The sequence below is a fragment of the Protopterus annectens genome, chromosome 8.part1, assembly GCF_019279795.1.
Source record: "Protopterus annectens isolate FY-2018-M chromosome 8.part1, PAN1.0, whole genome shotgun sequence".
Lineage (NCBI taxonomy): Eukaryota > Metazoa > Chordata > Ceratodontiformes > Protopteridae > Protopterus > Protopterus annectens.
Window position 1 is genome coordinate 536,690,074 of NC_056742.1, and position 26,213 is coordinate 536,716,286.

Here is a 26,213-nt window from a genome sequence, read left to right on the forward strand (position 1 = left end):
CAGGAGAATGCTGTATTTGTTTCTTTGTTTTTAAAGAAGGCTTAGACTTAGCAGAGGGTTTAATGCTTAACTGAGTAGGTCTGAAAACACCCTCTGAAGCTTCGGGTAGCTCAGCTACTCCGGATCCCTCTGAAGGGTTAGTTTCAGTAGGCTGAATAACTTGTGTGTCCGAAGACCCAGTCATCTCCACATGGGAGTCAGAGGCGGCCTGTGGTTCTACAGAAGTGGTCGTCAGGGGCTGCGAAGGCGCCTTGCTGAAAACCGGAGAACCGGCGACTGGCCTAGAAGAGGCTTCGTCATCAGTTTTGGGCCTCGGATGCCTATCCTTGTCTTTGCGCTTTTTATGTATTTCGGTCGGACGTTCCGACGGCATGGTATAATTGAATTTTCTACCAAAATAATGTCGGGCAAAATCAAACCGACGTTTAGTAGTGCGCTTGTTAAACCTAGCACAAAACCGACAACCAGTGACGTCGTGGTCTGGGCCTAGGCATGGGATACAATAGGAATGGAAATCCTTATGAGGTATTTGCTTCCCACAAGAAATACAGTTATTAACTTTTACTGACATCGGTCTGAGGCAAGAAAAAGTTTCCCCATCGGGGTACTTAGCTTTGTAGAAGACTTTGGTTCTGGATTCGGAATGAAAATCTCAGGAGACGGCCGGCAGGCACTTGCGAACTGCTTTTGCTTCGGGCACTGCGCGGCAAGAAAGACTGAAGAAAATGGCGACGGCTGCATTTTACCCCTGTCGCACTGATGTCAGGGAGGAGTCGACAGCAACTGACGCCGGACCAAGACTTTGGAACTCAGGCCGACTGGGGAACCGCCTAATGGCAGGATAACCCAAGTGTAATGACTGCAGCAGTGTAACACGATGAAAATCCAGGGTAGATTTAACAGGAGTAACCTGTGGTAGCAGAGACCTGAAGGAGGGAGATTTCAAAGACGTAATAGCTTTGAAGTTTTTTTTTTCTTTTTAAGTGGGACATCCGCCTGGATGAGATGAGGAGGTTTGGAACCATGTCTGACCAGAATCAGACAGCCTGGGATTTCTTCCCTAACTAAACCTTGAGGAATACCGTGTGGCCCTTCAGAAATTATGTGATGCAGTTCCTTGGACATAGCAGTCTGCAAGGCCTCAGGAGCCACACCAGCCTCCGTGGTCTCAGTAGGAGTTAACTGACAAGCAGCCTGAAGTACAGCGGGTTCTATAACCTCCGCATGTAGGTCACAGTCAGAAACATTGGACTGAAGATCCATTCAAGGCCTCTTAAGTGTTTTCTTCAGCAGCGGAGGGACGTCTGCGGATGTGGAGTCTGCCATCTTGGACTGGATTTAAGATGCTGGGCCTCAAGAAAAGTGACAGTACAGAGCCTAGACCCAAGTTTTTTTTTTTTTTTTTTTGGAAGATATGATTGACAGACAGAGCAAGATCTGTGATCGTGTTCCAGGCCTAGGCAAAAAACACACTTAGTATGCAAGACCTTGTACAGAATCCACCTACTGCACTCACACTTTCCCCTTCTATGACATCTACAATTTTAACGAAATATCATAAGATATATGGAAGGTTCCCCAATGAGGCACCTTACTGGACAAACAGAAGGAATAAAGGTACCAACAAACAAACAGTCCAATGGATGCACAACTTGCATTTGGACTGGCAGCAAGACAGTCAGGCATCCACATTCAAATGTCTGTCTTTACACCTCAACACATATGAGCTGAGGGCATGCATCGGACATACAACCTAGGGAAGGTAAAGCTTTGGTACCCCAGTGGGATGTCAGTGGCGACTACCAATATATCAGGAATACTGCAACAGTGATTTCAGTCAGGACATCGAGCTTTATCAACTGTGTTGACACTGATACTACAGTCGAGACTGAGGGTACCAAGCACTGCTGCCAAGGGCCAAAAAGTACAGTTGTGTACACTTGCCAGAAATGTAGATGTTCGAGTGTATTCACTGTTGCAGTCATTACATTTGGGTAATATGCTGGCAGGTTGCCCTCAGTCAGCCTGAATTCCAAAGTCTTGGGTCCTGCATCGGTTGCGGTCTCCTCTTCCTTGACGTCAGGTCGTCAGGGGTATAAAAAGTACAGTTTTGTACCTACCATAAATGTAGATGATCGAGTGCTCACACTGCTGCAGTCATTACACTTGGGTTATCCTGCCGTCAGGCGGTCCCGCAGTCGGCCAGAGTTCCAAAGTCTTGGTCCGGCCTCGGTTGCGGTCGCTTCTTCCCTGATGTCAATGCGCCAGGGGTATATAAGATGCAGCCGATGCCATTTTCTTCAGTTTTTCTTGCCCCAGATGTCAGGTGCCCCCAAGTAGGTAGGCAATACATATTGCTAATTAAAAATATACATATAAAATAAAAACAATACCTTCAGATACAAGCAAATACACCACAAAGGTTGTATAGGATAGAAAGGTATAGATAAGTCCAGCTAGTTCAAAGGGGATGGAGGGAGGGTAACCTGGACTGCAGCAGTGTGAACCCTCGAACATCTACATTTATGGTAGGTACAAATCTGTACTATGTTCATCATGTTACTCTGCTGCAGTCATTACACTTGGGTAGAATCCCAAAGCTAAGGTTCGGTGGCTGGTCTATAAAGAGTTAGGATTGGCTATGAGGCCCTGCAGAACTGCAGTGGCAAATCCTGCTCTGGATTTAGAGTAAAGAGGCAAGTGATAATGCTTGGTAAAGGTGTGCACTGAACTCCAAGTTGCAGCCTCCAAAATTTCCTTGGTAGGTACTCTTCTGAGAAAGGATGTTGAAGTGGCTGTTGCCCTGGTGGAATGTGGCCTAATGTTATTAGGGACTGATTTTCCATGCTGTGTGTAGCAGTAACGAATACAGTGTCCTATCCATTTGGATATAGTCTGTTTTGAGATAGCCTTGCCCTGTGATCCTGCAGCATATGCTACAAACAGTTGCTCAGTTTTCCTGAAAGCTTTCGTTTTGTCCAAGTAGAAGCGTAGCTGCCTGTGTATGTCCAAAGAGTGCAGACGTTTCTCCTCTTTATTCTGGGGGTTTGGATAAAAAGTTGGCAAATGGATGGTTTGGTTAAGAGCCACACTAGATACCACCTTTGGCATAAAGGTAGGGTTTGTCCTTAAAGAAACCCTGCCCTGATGAAAAATTATAAACAGTTCCACTGCCATTAATGCCTGTAGTTCTGAGACTCTTCGTGCTGAAGTTACTGCCAGGAGCAGAGCTGTTTTCCATGATAAAAATTTTAGATCGGATGTATTGGCTGGCTCAAAAGGTGGCAGGGTCAGTTTTCCCAAAACAAAATTGAGGTCCCAAGTTGGTGTTGGTGCTCTCCGGGGCGGCCTTATGTTTTTAGCCCCTCTGAGGTACTGCTTTAGCAAGGGATGAGAGAATAAAGGAGGATCCGTGTTGTAATGTGCTGAAATGGCAGAGGCGTGGATCTTAATTGATGAGAAGGATAGGCCTTTATCCAGCATCTCAGTTAAGTATTGTAAAATATGAGCAATGTTTGGGACAAGAGGGTCAAGGCTTTGAGCCTGGTTCCAGGCGCAGAATCTCTTCCATTTTTCTGAGTAAGCTTTCCTGGTGCTAGGCCTCCTGGCCTCCAAAATGACACCCATAACAGCTTTAGAGAGAGCTGTTGCCTGTTTGACTAATGAATCTGCATGCAGCCAGGTTTAGGGTTTTGAGCTGACCGTGCAGGATCTGATTGTTTTGTTGAGTCAGAAGGTGTGGAATTTGAGGCAAAATCCATGGTGGGCCTTGAGACAAGTTCTTTAAGATTGGGTACCAGTGCTGGCGTGGCCAGTCTGGAGCAATCAGTATCATCTGTGGTTTTTCTTGTCTGGTTTTTAGGAGTACCTTTGGAAGGAGAGGCAGTGGTGGGAAGGCATAAACTTTTAGGCTTTTCCAGCTGAACGAGAGAGCATCCACTTTCCATGCTTATGTCTGATAAGCCCTTGTGCAGAATTTTTGTAGTTGGCAATTCAGTGGGGAGGCAAAAAGATCTATATCTGGGCATCCCCATGTTTGCGTTACCATACTGAAGACTTGTGGATTCAATTTCCATTCGTGAGGGTCCATGGTATTTCTGCTTAGATCGTCTGCCAGAGTATTTTTCTTTCCTGGCAGGAATTGTGTTTGCAGATGAACCTGATACGTTAGAGCTGTGTTCCACAAGGTCACGGCTTGCCTGCATAGGGGATAAGAATGAGTGCCCCCTTGCTTGTTTATGTACCACATTACTGTGGTCTTGTCTGTCTTTAATAATAATTGTCCTGGATGCAGAAGGTCCTTGAAAGCTGTTAGGGCATTTTGAACAGCCAACATCTCTTTTTGATTGATGTGAAGATGCATCTGGTCTGTGGTCCACTTGCCCTGAATGCATTTTTCTGCCATGTGTGCTCCCCAGATGTAATCCGAAGCATCTGTTGCTAGAGTCTGCCTGGCTGTGGGTAGGGTAAAAGGCTGACCCTTGTTTAGGTGACATGCCTGTGCCCACCATCAAAACTCCTGTTGTAGGCAGGGTATCATTGGTATTACTGCTTCTAAACTGTGAGAGTGTTGAGTCCAAACACTTTTTAGGTACCATTGTAGTTTCCTCATATGCAGTCTGGCATATGGTATTAGTAGTATGCAGGATGCCATGAATCCCAGGGCCTGCAGAATTTTTCTTGCAGGGAGATGGGACTTTTTTGCCAGTAATTGAAAATATTGAGTTAATTGAATTTGTTTGTCTAGCATGAGATAAGCCATCTGGACCGTTGTATTTAAGCTGGCACCCAGGAATATAATCTGTTGTGAGGGCACTAGTTTTGACTTCTTTTCGTTTACTGTGTACCCTAGAGAAATTAGCAACCTTTTTACAAACGCCAGATGCTGTAGAAGAACGTCCTTGGTCTCTGCTTGAATGAGGCAGTCGTCCAGGTATGGATATATATGAATTCCTTTTTGTCTGCAAAATGCAATTACTGGTGCCAGGCACTTTGTAAAGACCCTGGGCGCAGTAGATAAGCCAAAGGGCTGTGCAGAGAATTGGTAGTGCATTGTACCAGCTTTGAATCTGAGGTATCTTCTGCAATTTTGTCTGATAGGGACATGCAGGTATGCCTCTTTGAGGTCCAGAGTAACAAGCCAAGCCTTCTTGGCCAGCATAGGTAGAAGCTGCTGTAATGTCAACATGTTGAATTTCGGAATATCCAGGTAAGTATTTAGAATTGAAAGGTCTAGTATGGGCTTCCAGGCCTTGTCCTTTCTTGGGACCAGGAAGAGTCTTGAGTAAAATCCTTGTCCTTTTTCCTGTTGTGGTACTTTTTGAATAGCTCCCATGTCCATGAGGGCTGAAATTTGTTTTTGTGCCTCTGCCCATTGATTCTGTGGCAGGTCTGGCATTCCTTTTCGCCTTGGCAAAGTATGAAAGTAGAACCTGTAACCTTGAGACACAATATTCAGAACCCATTTGTCTTGCGTGATTGTTTGCCAGTTTTGAGAAAAAAGTGCTAGTTTTCCCCCTAAGGGGGCTGCCAAAAGGGAAGTGCTTGGCGTACGAAGGGGGAAGTCATTGGGACTGTTTTCTGTAAGGTTGAGACTTGTCCTCCCCTCCTTTTGGGGTTGAGGTGCCCCACTGTCGTTGTCTGTTAGAGCCTTGGGGTTGAGATCTGCCTCTTGGGCGTCTGTATCTGCCTCTCTGTGGCCTGTCTGACACTGGAAAGGACCAATTCTTTGTTGGCCAATTTCTGCTGAATCGAGGTGGCTGTACCTGTAAGAAATCCTTGACTGTTTGCATAGATTTAGCTTTATCCTCCATTTTCTTTAACACCTCTTCTGCCTTAACACCAAACAAGGTATCATGCTGTAAAGGAGCATCCAATAATTTTGCCTTAACATGATCAGGTGAACTCTGTTCTTTTAACCAAGCATGTCTTCGAATCACAGAACCTGTAACTGCGGCTCTACAAGAGGCCTCTAAAGAATCAAAACCACATTGCAGAGTATGTTTTTACACCTGTTTAACTGCATGCAATAAATCCTGCATTTCTTTACAGTCAGGAGCTACTGAGCTTGCAAGCATTTTCTGTTTTAACTGAGCCATTAAATACTGTTGGTACTTAAGCATGTGAAACTGGCAATTTAAAGCCCTTACTGCTAAAGTTGCAGAAGTGTAAACTTTCTTCCCCCATCTATCCAAAGCTCTGGAATCTCTGTCAGAGAGTACTGGATTTTTTGCAATGGAAGCCTTAACCCTCTTGGACCCTGGGAAACAGTTTCTGGATCAGCAGAAGGTTTTTTTATAAAGAAACGTGTGAGAGTCAGGGACTCTATAATACCTATCTGGCTTGGCTGGTGCAGGGGGCAAAGAATCAGGAGATAAGCTGGATTCAGAGAACACATCATCCACAATATCAAGCACAGGCAGAAGAGCCAGGGGCCTGTGCCGAGGCAATAAAAGGAAATCCCTGAGCCTTTTCTTGGATTCTGAATAATCCTGACTTTCCCAGTGAAAATGCTCCCTCATGGTATGTAAGGTTTCCCCAAAAGAATAATCCTCAGGAGGAGAGGCTGAAGGGATAGATTCTTCAGCATCAGTGTCCTCATAAGGGGGTAGAGAGTATCCCTGGTCTGAAGAGGAATTAGAGGAAATGGAAACCTGATCAGAGGAATCATAGTCTGTATCCTGCCTAGGCCTTTTCTCAGGAGGGGGATGGGAACCCCTGATTAGAGTAATGAGGTCTTCGGCCATTTTAAGCATCTGTTTCTTAGGCATGGAGGACTGTCCTGGAGAATGCTGTACTTGCTTCTTTGTCTTTAATGGTACTTTTGTCTTGGCTGTTGCTTTAATGGTAAGTTGTGAAGGTCTGCAAACACCCTCAGAAGCCGATGCCTGCTCAGCGGCTCCGGACCCATCTGAGGGATTCGTTTCCATAGGCCCAATACCTTGAGTCTCCAGAGGCCTAGTTGTCTCCACGTGGGAGTCGGAGGCGGCCTAAAGCTCTGAAGTAGTGGGTGTCAGGGGCTGCGAAAGCGCCTCACTGAGAACCGGCAAACCGGCGACTGGCCTAGAAGAGGTTTCGTCGTCGGTTTTGGACCTCGGATGCCTGACTTTATCCTTGTCTTTGCGTTTTTTCAGAATTGTGGTCGTCGGTTGATCCGACGGCATAGTATAATTGAACCTTCGGCCAAAGTAGTGCAAAGCAAAATCAAAATGTCTTTTTATAGTGCGTTTGGTAAATCTAGCACAAAACCGACAACTAGTGACATCGTGATCAGGGCCTAGGCATGGAATACAGTAAGAGTGGAAGCCCTTATGAGGTATTTGCTTCCCACAAGAAATACAATTATTAACTTTTTCTGACATCGGTCTGAGGCAAGAAAAAAGTTTCCCCAGTGGGGTACTTCGCTTTATTGAAGACTTCAGATCTGAAATTCGACTTTGAAAATCTCAGGAGTCGGCCGACCGGCACTTGCGAACCGCTTCTGCTTCGGGCACCGCACGGCAAGAAAGACTGAAGAAAATGGCATCGGATGCATCTTATATACCCTTGGCTTACTGACGTCAGGGAAGAAGCGACAGCAACTGACGCCGGACCAAGACTTTGGAACTCTGGCCGACTGTGGGACCGCCTGATGGCAGGATAACCCAAGTGTAATGACTGCAGCAGTGTAACACAATGAACATCATGCAGCCAACGCCATTTTTTTTTAGTTTTTCTTGCCCCCGATGTCAGGTGCCGCCAAAAAGGTAGCAATATTCTAAATATATATATATATATATATATATACACACATGCATCAATATAAACTTTACCTTCATCTACAAGCAAATACACCACATAAGTTGTAGGAGATAGAAAAGGAAAGATAAATTGTAGAATGACAGGGGGATGGCAGGAGGGTAACCTGGACTGCAACAGTGAATACACTCGAACATCTACATTAATGGTAATTGTACACAACTGTACTATGTTCTTCGTGTTTTACTGTTGCAGTCATTACATTTGGGTAGAATCCCAAAGCTATGGTTGGGAGGCTGAAGCTAAACAGAATTAGGTGAGGCAATAAGGCCCTGAAGCACTGCAGTGGCAAAGCCTGCCCTGGATTTAGAGTAGAGAGGCAAATGGTAATGCTTTGTAAAGATGTGAACAGAACTCCATGTAGCAGCCTCTACAATGTCCTTGGTTGGTGCTCCTCTGAGAAAGGCTGCTGAAGTAGCTGCAGCCCTGGTGGAGTGAGACCTAATGTCCTTGGGCACAGGTTTGCCATGGTGTAAGTAGCAGAAACGGATGCAATGGCTTATCCCACTTTGAAATTGTCTGCTTTGAAATAGCCTTTCCTTCTGATCCTGCAGCATATGACACTAGTAATTGCTCAGTTTTCCTTAGAGCTTTAGTCCTGCTCAAGTAGAATCTTAACTGTCTGTGTACATCCAAGGAATGCAGAATTCTCTCCCCTTTGTTCTGCGGATTTGGATAAAAAGTTGGCAGATGAATTGTTTGGTTCAGAGCCACACTGGAAACGACCTTAGACATAAAGGTAGGATTTGTCCTCAAAGGCACCCTGTCTGGGTAAAATATGATAAAAGGCTCTACAGCCATGAGGGCCTGTAGCTCTGAAACTCTTCTTGCTGAAGTAATTGCTACTAGCAGAGCAGTCTTCCATGACAAGAACTTTATATCAGCGGTAGCAGCTGGTTCCAATGGGGGCAGGGTGAGCTTTTCCAACACATAATTGAGGTCCCATGCAGGTAATGGTGATCTTCTAGGAGGCCTTAAATTGTTGGCTCCTCTAAGACACTGCTTTAGTAAAGGATGAGAAAAGATTGGTGGCTCTGTATTGTAATGAGCCGAAATGGCCGAGGCACGGATTTTGATTGATGAAAAAGATAGGCCTTTGTCAAGCATCTCAGTTAAGTATTGTAATATCTGAGGAATATGCGGTTCTGCTTTATCAGTTCCTTGTGCTTGATTCCAAGTACAGAATATCTTCCATTTGTCAGCATAAGATTTTCTAGTACTAGGCCTTCTGGCTTCCAGAATGACATCCATCACAGCTTTACTGAGAGGAGTCGTCTGTATGATTACAGGATTAGCCATGCTGCCAGGTTCAGGGTCTGTAGTTGATTGTGCAGGATCTCATTGTTTTGCTGGGACAGTAGTTGTGGTTTTTGAGGCAAGGTCCAAGCTGCGTATTATGACAAGTTCCTTAGGATTGGGTACCAGTATTGGTGGGGCCAGTCCGGGGCAATTAATATCATCTTTGGCTTCTCTTGTCTGGCTTTTAGGAGGACCTTGGGTAGAAGAGGCAGAGGAGAAAAGGCGTAAACTGATGTTTTTTTCCAACTGAAGGATAGGGTGTCCACTTTCCATGCTTGTCTGTGATAAGTCCTTGTGCAGAATCTTTTCAGTTGATAATTTGGAGGAGAGGCAAATAGGTCTATGTCTGGGCTCCCCCATTTCTTTGCTATCATGCTGAAGACTTGTGGACACTCGTGAGGATCCATAAGATTTCTGCTTAAATCGTCTGCCAGAGTGTTTTGTTTTCCTGGCAGGAATTGAGCTTGAAGATTTATTTGGTAGGTCAAAGCTGTGGCCCACAGTGCCATGGCTAATCTGCAAAGGGGGTATGACTGTGTGCCCCCTTGCTTGTTTATATACCACATGATTGTGGTGTTGTCCATCTTATCAGTAGTTGTCCTGGATGAAGTAAGTCCTTGAAGGCTGTTAGGGCATTTTGAACAGCTAGCATCTCTTTCTGGTTGATATGTAGATGCATTTGATTTAGTGCCCATATGCCCTGAATGCATCTTCCTGCCATGTGGGCCCCCCCAGGCATAATCTGATGCGTCTGTTGTTAAGGTTTGGCTGGCAGGGGATAGAGTGAAGGGCCGTCCCATGTTTTGGTGACAGGCCTTTGCCCACCATAGAAACTCCTGCTGCAGGCAGGGGATGAGAGGAATCATTGTTTCGAGACTGTGTGAATGGTGACTCCATAAACTTTTTAGGTACCATAGTAGTTTCCTCATATGCAGTCTTGCATATGGAATTAGTAGGATGCAGGATGCCATGAAGCCCAGAGCCTGCAGAATTTCTCTTGCAGAAGACTGGGTTTTTGTTGCCATCATTTGAAGTTGTAGTCAGCTGCCTTTGTTTGTCTGGCGTGAGGTAAGCCATCTGGACAGTTGTATTTAAGCTTGCATCCAGGAATGTATCTTTTGAGAGGGTACCAGCTGTGATTTCTTTTCGTTTACTGTGTACCCTAGGCATGTTAGAAGCCTTTTCACAAATGACAGGTGTCGTAGAAGAGTGTCCTTGTTCTCTGCTTGAATGAGACAGTCGTCCAAGTAAGGATATATTTGAATACTTCTTTGTCTGCAAAATGCAATTACTGGTGCCAGGCACTTTGTAAAGACCCTGGGCATAGCAGATAAGCCAAAGGGCAGTGCAGAGAATTGGTAATGCATTAAGCCAGCCCTGAATCTGAGGTATCTTCTGCACGATTGTCGTATTGGGACATGCAGGTATGCCTCTTTTAGGGACAAAGTCACCAGCCAAGCATTCTTGCCCAGCATGGGCAGAAGTTGTTGCAAAGTGAGCATTTTGAATTTTGGAATGTCCAGGTATGTGTTCAAAATCAATAAATCCAGTATTGGCCACCAGGCCTTGTCCTTTCTGGGTACCAAGAACAGTCTTGAGTAAAAACCTTGTCCTTTTTCCTGTTCTGGTACTGTCTGAATGGTCCCCATATCCATGAGGGACGTAACCTGTTTCTGTGCCTCTGCCCATTGACTTTTTGGCAGATCTGGCCAACCATTTGTCATTGGCAGAGTGTGGAAATGGAATCTGTATCCCTGTGATACGATATTTAGTACCCACTTGTCCTGGGTTATTAACTGCCAATTTTGAGCAAAAAGTGCTACTTTCCCCCCTATGGGTGCTGCCAAAAGATAAGTGCTTGGTGCAGGCAGAGGGAAGTCATTGGGATTGCTTTCTTTACGTTTGCGCTTTATCTCCTCCAGATTTGGAGGTGGATGCGCCCCATTGCTTTGACCTGTACGAGTCTTGAGCCTGGTACCTGGAACCCTTAGGGAGTCTGGATTTGGCCCTTTGAGCTCTGTCTGACACAGGAAAGTTCCAATTTTTTTGTAGGCCAGTGTCTACTGAATCTAGGTGGCTGCACTTGCAAGAAATCTTTAACAGTCTGCATAGACTTAGCTTTGTCTTCCATTTTCTTTAAAACCTCTTGTGCCTTAATGCCAAACAGAGAATCATGCTGTAAAGGTGCAGCTAGCAATTTAGCTTTAACATGATCAGGCAAATTTTGTTCCTTTAACCAGGCATGCCTCCTAATCACAGATCCAGTAACTGCGGCCCTGCAGGAGGCCTCTAAAGAATCAAAACCACATTGCAAAGTATGCTTGACAACTTGTTCAGCTGCATGCAATAATTCCTGCAATTCCTTATTTTCTGCACATTCTGAAATCAACATCATTTTCTGTTTCAGCAATCCCATAACATGTTGGTACTTAAGCATATGAAATTGACAGTTTAAGGCCCTGATTGCCAAGGCTGCAGATGTATAAACCTTTTTTCCCCATCTGTCCAGTGCCCTTGAATCTCTGTCGGAGGGGGTAGGGTTTTTTGCTGTTGAGGCCTTAACTCCCTTTGGACCCTGTGAGATAATTTCAGGATCAGCAGCAGGGTTTCCAAATAAAAATGTATGAGAGTCAGGGACCCTGTAATACCTGTCAGGCTTACTGGGAGAAGGAGGTAAGGAGTCAGGGGTCAGGCTTGACTCCGAAAACACATCATCCACAATGTCTAAAACAGGAGGAATGGCTAAAGATTTGTGCTGAGGGAGAAGAAGGAAATCCCTGAACCTCTTTTTTTTGATTCTGAGAAGTCTAGACTCTCCCAGTGGAAATGCTCCCTCAAAGTATGCAAGGTTTCTCCAAATGAATAATCCTCAGAAGGAGAAACAGATGGAATAGACTCCTCAGCATCAGAATCCTCATAGGGAGGTAAAGATAATTCCTGATCAGAAGAGGAATCAGAAGTAATAGAAATCTGATCTGAAGATTCATAGTCAGTGTCTTGCCTAGGCCTCTTATCTGGAGGGGGATGGGTACCCCTGATCAAGGAAATTAGGTCTTCAGCCATTTTGATCATCTGTTTTTTAGGCATAGAGGCCTGTGCACGTGGCTCAGGCGTCGTATTTTTAGTTTTAGAAGGTGTCTTTGCCTTTGGTTTTGCAGCTTTCGTCGGTTTAACATAAAAAAGTTGAGGTCTGAGGACACCCTCAGAAGCCGGTGCCTGCTCAGCGGCTCCAGACCCATCCGAGGGAGATGCATCTGTTGGTCTAATACGTTGAGTATCTTGCGGCATGCCGGCCCCCACATGGGTGTCGGTAGAGGCCTGCGACTCTAAGATAGCGGGTATCAGGGGCTGCGAATGGGCCTCAATGAGTACCGGCGACTGGCTTAGGAGAAGCTTCGTCGGTTTTGGATCTCGACTGCCTTTCTCTGTCCTTTTCTTTGCGTTTTTTATGTACTCCGGTAGTCTGATTGCTATCCGACGACATTTCTGGGTAGTTAAATCTGTTTCCAAAATACTTAGATGCAAAAATATACCGACACTTAATAGTGCGTTGGTTAAATCTAGCACAAAACAGACAGCCAGGTACGTTGTGATCAGGGCCTAGGCAAGGAATACAGTATAAATGGAAATCCTTATGAGGTATTTGTTTCCCACAAGTAATACAATTATTTACTTTTTCTGACATTGGTAAAAAGCAAGAAAAAAGTTTCCCCAACAGGGTACTTGGCTTTAGTGAAGACTTCGGTTCTGAAACTCAAACTCGAATATTTCAGTAGTCGGCCGACCGGCACTTGCAAAATGCTTCTGTTTCGGGCAGCGTGCGGCAAGAAAGACTAAAGAAAATGGCGTCGGCTGCATGTTTTATACCCCTGATGACCTTACGTCATGTTTTATACCCCTGATGACCTTACGTCATGGTAGAGGAGACAGCAACCAACGCAGGACCCAAGACTTTGGAATTCAGGCCGACTGAGGGCAACCTGCCAGCAGATTACCCAAATGTAATGACTGCAACAGTGAAACACGAAGAACATCCAGAAGAGATGAACAACAACACAGAGTGAGAACTGGCATCAAGTCTAGCTCAACAGACCAACCCTGAACAATGGGGAAAAACATACGAATCAATGACTGGTCTGACATCAAGACTCTTGGCCCCAAAGGCTGGAAAGCCAAAACCCTCTGACATCAGCACAAATAAAATCGGCGCAGAGACTGCCTTCAGTGGGCTAGTCCTCCGAAATGAAGGACCTCTTGTTGCCAGCAGCCACACAACCAATGGTACTGATACCAGAGAAAGAGTAAACAGGAAAGGACTCCAGCCCATTGACTGCAATCCCATCATCAAAACCACAGCCAAAGTCAGCACAAGTTGAACTGCCTCCAGCCTCCTCAGGGCCTGCATGAGAAAAGGGGACACTGAGGAGAACTGGACCTTAACACAAGCCTTCAGCATATTTTCATAGACAATATCAACAGGAGGTATAGAATAACATCTGAAAGACCATGTTGAAGATTGTCTTAAGCCTAAAATTTAGCAGAATTTCATATACGACACATAAATCATACAATACATTCTAGCCAATTTTAATAACACTTTTACAAGAATTTGAAAAAGCCTATCAGAAGACTGAAGGATGTTAATTTTTCCATCACTATATTTTTTCAGGGTAAGGACAAGAACAGGTAACTTTCTCTTTATCACTTTTACTTTGTTTCTTGTCTTTAGCTTTATGCCTAGGGAATCATCCATATTAAGTACAGGCTTAGCCTGTACATGTAGAACTCAACAGATGCACGATCAGTCTAACTTGGAAAGAAAACAATTCTGTTATTTCTGACTGCAGCTGTATGCTCGAACTTCCCACAGATATTTTTTCTCTCCAATAATTAAAGAAAATGAAGGCTTAAGCAATGAAAGGCTCCCAGATTAAGAAGGGAGTAGAGTGCAATTCTCTTTTTGCTGTCTCACAATGCTTGGTATTCCGGCTTGCTTCCTAGCTTGTATACCTTTTACTCAAAGTCTACAAGTGTCGAGACGTTTTGCAAGGTTTCCATTTTCCTTTCATATCCCAAAGAGATGCCAACAAGTGAAATGCTGACCTTGTAAATTGCCCAGAAGTGTGTGTGGTGTGTACCTGTGTGCACGTGCACAGTTGTGGACTGGAAAGCTGTCTGGGACTGATTATTTGTATTATTTCCGTGGAAAGGAAGGACAGAGTCCTGCTCCCCTGGAATGCCAGAAAGGATAAAGCAAGCATCAGAAAGAAAATGAAGGAAACTGAAAATAAACTAAAAAAAGAACAAAGTGCTTAAGAGGGGGCCAGTGACATTTATGGCATGTGTCACTATGTTCTCCATCAAACAAATTAAAAAATTTGCCAGTATTAGGAAGATCTTACTGGCTCTGGGCTAAATAAGTATTAAGAGATGGAAAAGATCAGCGAGATACTGCTGTCTGCTAAAAGCCAACGATCCATGGAACAGTACTCACAAAGCTGCCAACAACATTTCACTTAATATCGGGGTACGGACATGAACTGCTGCTACTCCTCAACAATATAAAAAAACTACGAACATGCAACAACTTGGTGTCACCTTACACGTTTTGGTTTACAACTTACCTTGTTGCTACCTCGGGCTTTACTAGAAATGCTGGTATCACCACTGGCTATGATTTCCACATCTCGGGCATTTATTTCAATGCAGGTTGAATTATCATCTCCTGAAAGGCAGCTGTGGAAAGCAGAAATGGGAAAATATGACAATTTAGATCATGACTACAGCTTACAAAAATATGAAGCAGTTACTTAATTTTTAGCATGCCCAACAAGAAATATACCATTCTAAAAACTACCAGTATAACGCCTACTTCTCAGCTACTCATCTTTTAATTAAGTTAGAATGCCCACAAAGGTTCCTTACCATGAGAATCCAAGGTACAAACACACTGTCCTACAACGGTCGCCTTAAAGCCCTATTCTCTATACTCTGTCTCCTACAGGTTACTGACAGGCGATTTATGCCTAGCATACAGTGCATCCACAGATCCAGCTCTGATGGACTTTTTGCACATCCACAAAACGAACAACATCAGAACCACTAGATCCAAGAATTTAAATTTTACTTGTTACATAAGTAAGACATGTTAATGAGACAGGTACGTGTCTCAGAGGATGCCCATGCTCGAGAACTGGTTCTCCCTCGATGTGAAGCAGAGTTCATCCCTAACCCTATTTAAGCATAACCTTAACCAATGGATGGGAAATTGGAAATTCACCCCTGGTCTGGCCCCTATGCCCTTGACAGACAGATGCAGATAGTAATGTCCAAACTAACAACCCCACACACATACACAAACACACACAACCTCTAGAAACTTCCTAGCATACCTACTTTTATTAAACACTCATAATACACAGGGGCACAACTGGGATGGATTGCACCGTTAGGCTTTTAAAGGCCTAGAATACACCTATGAACCTAATTAACGACTGCCCTGTCTCTGTGTGTGTAAACCCATTCTCAAGAAGTTGGAAAAAGAAATAAGCAGGCTCAGAAGCACAAAAGCAGGATATCTACCTGACAGCCAGTCAGCCGGCTCAAAACCACAAAAGCAAGATATCTACCTGAGAGCCAGTCAGCCTGTATATGAGCTTTAGGTCATGCACTAAACTGATGGGGGGTATACATCTGGCCTTCCTTGAAGGACAAGGGATCAAATCCTGCAGCATAAGCCTTCTTTAGGGGGAAGGCAATATAGCTTTGCAGTGGCAAGCAGGAAGCAGGTAAAGGGTGTGCAGCCTTGTATGCTCAGACCTTAGAATCACTGCAGGTCTCCAAACACGAGACGGCATAGAAAAGAAGTTATGACAAGTCACAAAATCCACAGTCTGACCATAAAATAAAGCCATGTAAGAGCTTACCATAACGGTAGATGTTCGACTTTTTCACTTTTGCAGTATTCTTTATATCTGGGACACCTACCGAGGACAGCCAGCATACCGAAACCTTTATACCTTCCAGGTCCACAAGTCAGATGTATACCCTTAGCCCAAGGTGTAATGTACATATGTGACGCATGAGGTCTAATGCTCAGAATTTAACTGTCCCAGAAGAACCGCAGCAACCCAAGAAGGAACTATGAAGGAGAGTAAGAAGGACCCCTTTGGCCAAAAGATAGGCAAGAAGAACAGGGGGAAGGAGAGTGGGGTAGAATACTGCAACAGTGACATGACTTTTATGGCAAGTTCTTACACAACTGTACTATGTCCTTCCTTATCACTGTTGCAGTATTTTTTTTACATCTAAGAGAGTACAAAGGTTACTGGAGCGGATGGAAGGAGGAAGCCACGGAGGATTCCCCCCCTAAGAACTCATGTAGGAAAATAAAAGGAAATTATCTTAGAGATCCAGGAAGAGAGGGTTTGTTTGGAAACTGTCAAACCAAATTTCCTGTGATGAAAAGAAACAAAAAGCTGCTCAGACTTCCTGAATCTTTATTATTACCCTGCTAATACCTGAGCTATGTAAATCCAAAGTGCAGAGAATCTTCTCACTGGCATTTTGTTGTTCTTCTTCTTTCGGCTTTTCCCAGTCAGGTGTCGCCACAGCGGAAATCCGGTCCACTAATGATTGGCAGTAGATTTTTACGGTGCCGAGGTGCCAGCCTGATGCCCTACCTTCAACTAAGGCACGCCCATTTATGCATGTCTTTCGAACGCCACACGACCGTGGGGAGGACATGCAGACTCCACACAGGAGGCACTCCAGCTGAGAATCTAACGGGAGAACCTCTTGCTGTGAGGCGACAACGCTACCGCTGCACCAACGTGGCTACATTTTGTGTAGAAAAGAAAAAAAAAGGCAGATGAGATGTTTGATGCAAGGGCAAATCATTAACCACCTTGGGCATAAAAGAAGGATTAGTACAAACAGAGAACCTGTATTTATCAAAAAAAAAAAAAAAAAAAGGTGGGACTACCATGAGTGACTGACATTCAGAGACCCTCTTGATAGAAGTAAGAGCAACCAACAGCACCGTTTTCCCAGGAGAGTGCAGGAAAGAAGAGGAAACTGCAAGACCAAAGGGAAAACAAGTTAATTTCTCAAAAATGAAATTAAGGTCCCAAGGAGGAAGAACAAGCTATCTTAGGGGTTTAATATGGACACCTTTTAAAATTTGTTTTACTTCAGAACAAGAAGTAAGACATGGATTCAAAAGCAGACAAGCAGAAATGGCTGACAAATGAGCTTTAACAGATGAACATGGGAGACCAGAGAGAGCAACTCATGCAAACAGAAAAGAACAGTAGAAATAACTAACAGAAAAAGGGGCAAGGTCATGCTTGAGACACTGAACAGAAAATCTCTTTCATTTAGCCACAAAGGATTTTCTAGTAGTGGGTTTGCTGGCCTCCTGCAAATCCCAAAGCACATCAACAGAAAATTGGTGTAGAAAATGAATTAAAACCCTATCACCCAGAGAATCAACTGAAGGGTGGGTAAGTGAGGTTGGATGAGAGATCCCTTGTCCTGTGTGAGTAGATCTATCCTGTGAGGTAACTTGTGATGACTGCCTCTGGCTAGATGAAACAGAAGCGGGAACCAATGGTGTCTAGGTCAAAAGGGAGTCGCCAGCAAGATTTCGGGTCTGTCCTACATGATTCTGTGTAGGACATTTGGTAGCACAGAAAGAGGGGGATAGGCATATAACACATTCCCTTCCAGGAAAAAGGCATGGCATCCCTTTTCCAAGCCAGAGAGCTTTGCACTCTGGAATAGAACTGGGAAGTTGCCTGTTTAGAGGGGAGGCAAAAAGATCTACCCAAAGGATACCCCACCGATGTACATTGTCCAGGAACACCTCCCTGTGAAGCATCCATTCGTGGAGATGTCTTGGACATGCTCCAAGTGTCTGCCATAATACTGTGCTCTGAGGGGATGTAAACTGCCTGAAGAAACATGCAATGGCAGAACACAAAAATCCCAAGCCTGCAAAAGAGGTTAACACTTTGTGACCCCTTGCTTGTCGATATACCAAATAATCATGGCACCGTCTGTGAAGATGTAAAGAGGACCTAAAATCCAAAGGGAGTGAAAGGCAAGAATGGCCACAATCAGGGCTCTCATCTACTTGGTGCTGATACGCTCTGTTAGCTGCTGAGGGGACCTTAGACCATGGACCTTGAGGTCGTTATAAGAAGCTCCACAAACTTGGTTTGTAAGCACCCTTGTAGAGCTCCTGAATGGGAAGAGAAACCTGAAAAGACAGCCCTGGATTCGGGGAGATCTGACAAATCCACCAGTGGAACTTAAGCTTGACACAAGGCAGGAGAAGAAAGTACAGTTTTGTACCTACCATAAATGTAGATGTTTGAGTGTATACACTGCTGCAGTCATTACACTTGGGTTATCCTGCCGTCAGGTGGTTCCCCAGTCGGCCTGAGTTCCAAAGTCTTGGTCCGGCATCGGTTGCTGTCGCCTCCTCCCTGACGTCAGTGCGACAGGGGTATATAAGATGCAGCTGACGCCATTTTCTTCAGTTTTTCTTGCCCCAGATGTCAGGTGCCCCCAAAAAGGTAGGCAATTCAAATTGCTAATAAAACATACAAAAGAAAAGCATCAACAACTTTCAGTTACCAGCAAATACTCCCCATAGGTAGTAAAGGGTAGATGGCATAGGTACGTACCAGCAAGTAAGAGGGGAAGGAGGGAGGGTAACCTGGACTGCAGCAGTGTATACACTCGAACATCTACATTTATGGTAGGTACAAAACTGTACTATGTTCATCGTGTTACACTGCTGCAGTCATTACACTTGGGTAGAATCCCAAAGCTGAGGTAGTGTGGCTGGTTCTATAAGGCATTAGGGGTGGCTATAAGGCCCTGCAGCACTGCAGTGGCGAAGCCAGCTCTTGATTTATAATATAGAGGCAGATGGTAATGCTTGGTGAAGGTATGTACAGAACTCCAAGTTGCTGCTTCCAAAATATCCTTGGTAGGTACTCCTCTGAGGTAGGCAGTTGAAGTGGCTGTTACCCTGGTCGAGTGAGATCTAATGCGGTTAGGTACAGGTTTCCTATGGTGTGTGTAGCAGAAACGTATACAGTGTCCTATCCATTTTGAAATAGTCTGTTTTGAAATGGCTTTTCCCTGTGCTCTTGCAGCATATGCTACCAATAACGGCTCAGATTTTCTGAAAGCTTTGGTTTTGTCCAAGTAGAAGCGCAACTGCCTGTGTATGTCCAAAGAATGCAGTAGTCTCTCCCCTTTATTCTGTGGATTTGGATAAAAAGTTGGCAAGTGAATAGTTTGGTTTAGAGCCACACTTGATACCAACTTTGGCATAAACGTAGGGTTAGTTCTTAAAGACACCCTGTCTTGGTGGAAAATGATGAAAGGTTCCACTGCCATTAGTGCCTGTAATTCTGAAACTCTTCGTGCTGATGTTACTGCCAGGAGCAGAGCAGTTTTCCAAGAGATATATTTTAAATCTGATGTGTTAGCTGGCTCAAAAGGAGGTAAAGTTAATTTTTCCAACACGAAGTTGAGGTCCCAAGTTGGAGTAGGTGCTCTACGGGGCGGTCTTATGTTTTTAGCCCCTCTGAGGTACAGTTTTAGCAAAGGATTAGAGAAAATTGGTGGATCCATGTTGTAATGAGCAGAGATGGCAGAGGCGTGGATCTTGATGGATGAAAAGGAGAGGCCTTTCTCCAGCATCTCAGTTAAATATTGTAGTATCTGAGGAATATTTGGGACAAGAGGGTCAAGGCTCTTCCATTTATCCGAATAGGCTTTCCTGGTACTAGGCCTTCTGGCCTCCAGAATGACATCCATAACAGCTTTGGAGAGAGGCATTGCTTGCTTGTTTAAGGAATCTTCCATGCAGCTAGGTTTAAAGTCTTTAGCTGGCTGTGAAGTATCTGATTGTTGTGCTGAGTCAGCAGATGTGGGATTTGAGGCAAAATCCAAAGTGGTCCTTGTGCTAAGTTCTTTAAGATTGGGTACCAGTGCTGGCGTGGCCAGTCTGGTGCAATCAGGATCATCTTTGGCTCTTCTTGCCTGGCTTTTATGAGTATCTTTGGAAGGAGAGGTAGTGGTGGGAAAGCATACACTTGTAGGTTTTTCCAGCTGAATGATAGGGCATCCACTTTCCATGCTTGTGGATGGTAAGTCCTTGTGCAAAATTTCTGTAGCTGGCAGTTCATTGGGGATGCAAACAGATCTATGTCTGGGCTCCACCATTTCTGTGTTATCATTCTGAATATTTGTGGATTCAATTCCCATTCGTGGGGATCCATGATGCTTCTGCTTAAGTCGTCTGCCAGTGTGTTTTTCTCTCCTGGCAGGAATTGTGTTTGCAGATGAACTTGATAGTTTAGAGCTGTGTTCCACAAGGTCATGGCTTGTCTGCATAGGGGATAAGAGTGAGTGCCTCCTTGCTTGTTTATGTACCACATAACTGTGGTGTTGTCTGTCTTTAGTAGTAGTTGTCCTGGATGCAGCAGGTCCTTGAAGGCTATAAGGGCATTTTGTACAGCTAGCATCTCTTTTTGATTGATGTGAAGATGCCTTTGTTCTGCGGGCCATGTGCCCTGAATACATTTTCCTGCCATGTGTGCTCCTCAGGCGTAAACTGATGCATCTGTTGCAGTGTTTGCCTGGCTGTGGGTTGAGTAAAAGGCTGTCCCTGGTTGAGGTGACAAGCTTGAGCCCACCATCGAAAGTCCTGCTGAAGGCAAGGAATTAGTGGTATAACTGTTTCCAAACTTTGACAGTGTTGAGACCAGACACTCTTTAAGTACCATTGTAGTTTCCTCATATGCAGTCTGGCATATGGAATTAGTAGTATGCAAGATGCCATGTAACCCAAGGCCTGCAGAATTTTTCTTGCAGGGAGTTGGCTTCTTGTTGCCATCAATTGAAAATGGGTCAGTTGTCCTTGCTTGTCTGGCGTGAGATAAGCCATCTGGGCCGTTGTATTCAAGCTGGCACCCAGGAATATTATCTCTTGTGAGGGCACTAGTTTTGATTTCTTTTTGTTTACTGTGTACCCTAGGCAACTTAATAACTTTTTTTACAAATGCCAGATGCTTTAGAAGAATGTCCTTGCTCTCTGCTTGAATCAGGCAGTCGTCCAGGTACGGATAAATTTGAATTCCTTTCTGTCTGCAAAATGCAATTACTGGTGCCAGGCACTTTGTGAAGACCCTGGGCGCAGTAGATAAGCCAAAGGGCAGTGCAGACAATTGATAGTGCATTGAACCAACTATGAATCTAAGGTATCTTCTGCAGTTGTATCTGATAGGGACATGCAGGTATGCCTCCTTGAGATCCAAGGTTACGAGTCAAGCTTTCTTGCCCAGCATGGGAAGAAGCTGCTGTAGTGTCAACATTTTGAATTTCGGAACATCCAGGTAAGTGTTTAGAGAAGAAAGATCCAGAATGGGCCTCCAGGCTTTGTCTTTTCTGGGAACCAGAAATAGTCTTGAGTAAAATCCTTGTCCTTGCTCCTGTGGTGGTACCTTTTGAATAGCTCTCATGTCCATGAGTGCTGTAATTTGTTTTTGAGCCTCTGCCCATTGATTTGGTGGCAGATTTGGCATTCCTTTTAACCTTGGCAGAGTGTGAAAGTGGAACCTGTAACCTTGAGATACAATGTTGAGAACCCATTTGTCTTTGGTGATCATATGCCAATTGTAATAGAAAAGTGCCAGTTTTCCTCCCAAGGGGGCTGCCAAGAGAGAGCTGTTTGGCAGTTGTAGTGGGAAGTCATTGGGGCTGCTTTTTATATGGTTGGGGCCTGTCTTCCCCTTCTTTCTGGCCTGATGCACCCCATTGTCGAGGCCTGTAAGGACCTTGTGGTTGACCTCTACCTCTTGGACGTCTGTATCTGCCCCTTTGAGGTCTGTCTGTAACTGGAAAGGACCAATTCTTTGTTGGCCAATTTCTGCTAAATCGAGGAGGCTGAACCTGTAAGAAAATCCTTCACCGTTTGCATAGATTTTGCCTTATCCTCCATTTTCTTTAATACCTCTTCTGCCTTAACTCCAAATAACACATCCTACTGCAAAGGTACATCCAATAGTTTTGCTTTAACATGATCTGGTAACGTATGCTCTTTTAACCAAGCATGTCTTCTAATGACAAAACCTGTAACTGCTGCTCTACAAGAGGCCTCTAAAGAATCAAAACCACATTGCAAAGTATGTTTTCCCACTTGTTCAGCTGCATGCAGTAACTCCTGCATTTCCTTAAAATTAGGAGGATCTGAATCTGGAAGCATTTTTTGTTTCAACTGAGACATCAAAAATTGCTGATATTTTAGCATGTGAAACTGGCAATTTAAGGCCCTCATTGCTAAAGTTGCAGACGTATATACTTTCTTCCTCCATCTGTCTAATGCTCTGGAATCTCTGTCAGAGGGGACTAGATTCTTTCTGATGAGGCCTTAACCCCTTTGGGTCCCTGAGAAATAGTTTCAGGGTCAGCAACAGGGCTTTTATAAAGAAATTTGTGAGAGTCAGGGACTCTGTAGTATCTGTCAGGCTTAACTAGGGCTGGAGGTAAAGAAACAGGATTTAAGCTGGATTCAGTATACACATCATCCACGATATCTAACACTGGCGGAATAGCAAGGGGTCTGTGTTGAGGTAATAAAAGGACGTCTCTGAGCCTTTTCTTGGATTCTGAGTAATCCTGGCCTTCCCAATGGAAATGCTCCCTCATGGTATGTAAGGTTTCCCCAAAGAAGTAGTCCTCAGGCGGAGAGGCTGATGGAATTGATTCCTCAGCATCAGAATCCTCATAAGGGGGTAAAGAGTATCCTAGGTCTGAGGATGAATCTGAAGAGATGGACACCTGGTCGGATGAGTCATAGTCTGCATCCTGTCTAGGTCTTTTATCAGGAGGGGGATGGGAACCCCTGATCAGAGTGATTAGGTCTTCGGCCATTTTGAGCATTTATTTCTTAGGCATGGAGGCCTGTCCTGGAGAATGCTGTATTTGTTTCTTTGTTTTTAAAGGAGGTTTAGATTTAGCAGAAGGTTTAATGCTTAACTGAGTAGGTCTGAAAACACCCTCTGAAGCTGCGGGTTGTTCAGCTACTCCGGATCCCTCTGAAGGGATAGTTTCGGTAGGTTGAAAATCTTGTGTATCCGAAGGCCCAGCCATCTCCACGTGGGAGTCAGAGGCGGCCTGTGGTTCTACAGAAGCGGTCGTCAGGGGCTGCGAAGGTGCCTCGCTGAAAACTGGAGACTGGCCTAGAAGAGGCTTTGTCGTCAGTTTTGGGCCTCGGATGCCTATCCCTGTCTTTGCACTTTTTATGTATTCCGGTCATCGGAAGTTCCGACGGCATGGTGTAATTGAATTTTCTACCAAAATAATGCCGGGCAAAATCAAACCGATGTTTTATAGTGCGCTTGTTAAACCTAGCACAAAACCGACAACCAGTGACGTTGTGGTCTGGGCCTAGGCATGGGATACAATAAGAATGAAAATCCTTATGAGGTATTTGCTTCCCACAAGAAATACAGTTATTAACTTTTACTGACATCGGTCTGAGGCAAGAAAAAGTTTCCCCAACGGGGTACTTAGCTTTGTAGAAGACTTCGATTCTGGATTCGGAATGAAAATCTCAGGAGTCGGCTGACCGGCACTTGCGAACTGCTTTTACTTAGGGAACCGCGCGGCAAGAAAATGGCATCGGCTGCATCTTATATGCCCCTGTCGCACTGACGTCAGGGAGGAGGCAACAGCAACCGACGCCGGACCAAGACTTTGGAACTCAGGCCGACTGGGGAACCGCCTGACGGCAGGATAACCCAAGTGTAATGACTGCAGCAGTGTAACATGATGAACATCAGGAAAATCCAGAGGATAGCAGTGCTGAAGCCAAAGTCTTCAGATACCACTGAAACTTTCTCATATGGTGCTTGGTCGAGGGAACCATGGGAATAGTGGAGGCCATGTACTCCAGAACTCACAGAAATTCTTTAGCAGGAAGGACTGGAAGAGGGAGAAGAAGCTGAAAATAAACTGTCAAAGACGGAACCCTGAGTGCCAGGAGGCAAGCCAGCATAAGGACGGTATGAATCCTGCAAACCAGAGAGATCTGATCCTGGCAGAGGGTCAACACAGGCTTTTTGAGGTGTAGGGTGAACTCCACACTAAGAAGACAACCCACAGTGAAGTGAAGATTCTGAAGCAAGAAATGTTGGGAAGGGGCCTGAACCAAAAGGTCGTGCAAATAGGGGATGATTTGAATCCCCTGATCTCTGCAGAAGGCTACCACTAGGGGGGGGGGGGGTCAGACATTTTGTACACACCCTTAGGGCCACAGAAAGACCAAAAGGCAAAGCACAGAACTGATAATAAGAGAAAGAAACAGACAAATGTAAAAACTTCCCAAAGACAGGGTGTATAGGAATGTGGAGGCAACCATCTTACAAATCTAGGGACACCAGAAAAGCTTGAGGAAGCAACAACATAGATAATCCCTGCAGAGACAGTATCCTAAAGGAAGGAACTTTTAGAAAAGGCGTTGAGAAAGGAAAGATCCAGAATGGGACTCCAAGACACATCCTGGGAACAAGAAAAGTACAGTTGTGTACACTTACCATAAATGTAGATGTTCGAGTGTATTCACTGTTGCAGTCATTACATTTGGGTAATCTGCTGGCAGGTTGCCCTCAGTCAGCCTGAATAACAAAGTCTTGGGTCCTGCGTCAGTTGCTGTCTCTTCTTCCATGATATCAGGTCGTCAGAGGTATAAAACATGCAGCCGATGCCATTTTATTCAGTTTTTCTTGCCGCAGATGTCAGGTGCCCCCCAAATGGGGAGAAAAAACAAAAATATATATATATATATATATATATATATATATATATATATATATATATATATATAAATAAACAGTAAATATATATAAAAGCACTTTTAGAAACAAACTTTACCTTCATCTACAAGCAAATACACCACAAAGGCTTTTGTGTATAGTGAAGGAAATAAAGGTATAGAAAGGGGGATGGCGGGTGGGTAACCCGGACTGCAACAGTGAATACACTCGAACATCTACATTTATGGTAAGCGTACACAACTGTACTATGTTCTTCGTGTTTCACTGTTGCAGTCATTACATTTGGGTAGAATCCCACAGTTATGGATGGGAGGATGGAACTAAACAGCATTAGGAATGCTATAGGGCCCTGCAGAACTGCAGTGGCAAAGCCTACCCTGGATTTGGAGAAGAGAGGCAAATGATAATGCTTTGTGAAGGTATGAACAGAGCTCCAAGTAGCAGCTTCTAGAATGTCTTTGGTTGGAACCCCTCTGAGAAAAGCTGCTGAAGTAGAGGCAGCCCTGGTGGAATGTGATCTGATCCCTTTGGGCACATGTTTACCATGGTGCAAGTAGCAGAAACGAATGCAGTGGCTTATCCACTTAGAAATAGTCTGCTTTGATACAGCCTTCCCCTCTGACCCTGCAGCAAATGCTGCCAGTAGTTGCTCAGACTTTCTTAGAGATTTGGTCCTGTTTAAGTAGAATCTTAGTTGTCTGTGTACATCCAATGAATGCAGAATCCACACCCCCTTGTTCTGCGGATTTGGGTAAAATGTTGGCAGGTGAATGGTCTGGTTAAGAGCCACACTGGATACCACCTTAGGCATAAAAGAAGGACTGGTCCTGAGGGACACCCTGTCCGGGTAAAATATAATAAAAGGCTCCACTGCCATGACAGCCTGCAGTTCTGAAACCCTTCTTGCTGAAGTGACTGCCAAGAGAAAAGCTGTTTTCCAAGATAAAAAATTTATATCCGCAGTAGCTGCTGGTTCAAAAGGAGGCAGGGTGAGTTTTTCCAGCACAAAATTGAGGTCCCATGCAGGAGTTGGTGATCTTCTGGGAGGCCTTAAATTTTTGGCCCCTCTAAGATACTGTTTAAGCAGAGGATGAGAAAAGAGAGGAGGCTCTGTGTTGTAATGAGCCGAGATGGCAGAGGCATGGATTTTTATTGAAGAAAAAGGAATACAGTACAAATGAAAATCCTTATGAGGTATTTGCTTCCCACAAGTAATGCAATTATTCACCTTTACTGACATCGGTAAAGAGCAAGAAA

The 26,213-nt window shown here is 44.5% G+C and overlaps 1 protein-coding gene across 1 annotated transcript in view; it reads right to left on the bottom strand.

Annotated features, from left to right (window-relative positions):
• EDC4 (enhancer of mRNA decapping 4) overlaps positions 1–26,213 on the bottom strand; it is a 2,017,057-nt gene that overhangs the window by 1,791,734 nt on the left and 199,110 nt on the right. The window contains exon 3 of the mRNA XM_044082055.1: positions 14,721–14,832. Coding sequence (XP_043937990.1) covers positions 14,721–14,832 — 112 coding nt within the window. The remainder of the gene's footprint in view (positions 1–14,720; positions 14,833–26,213) is intronic.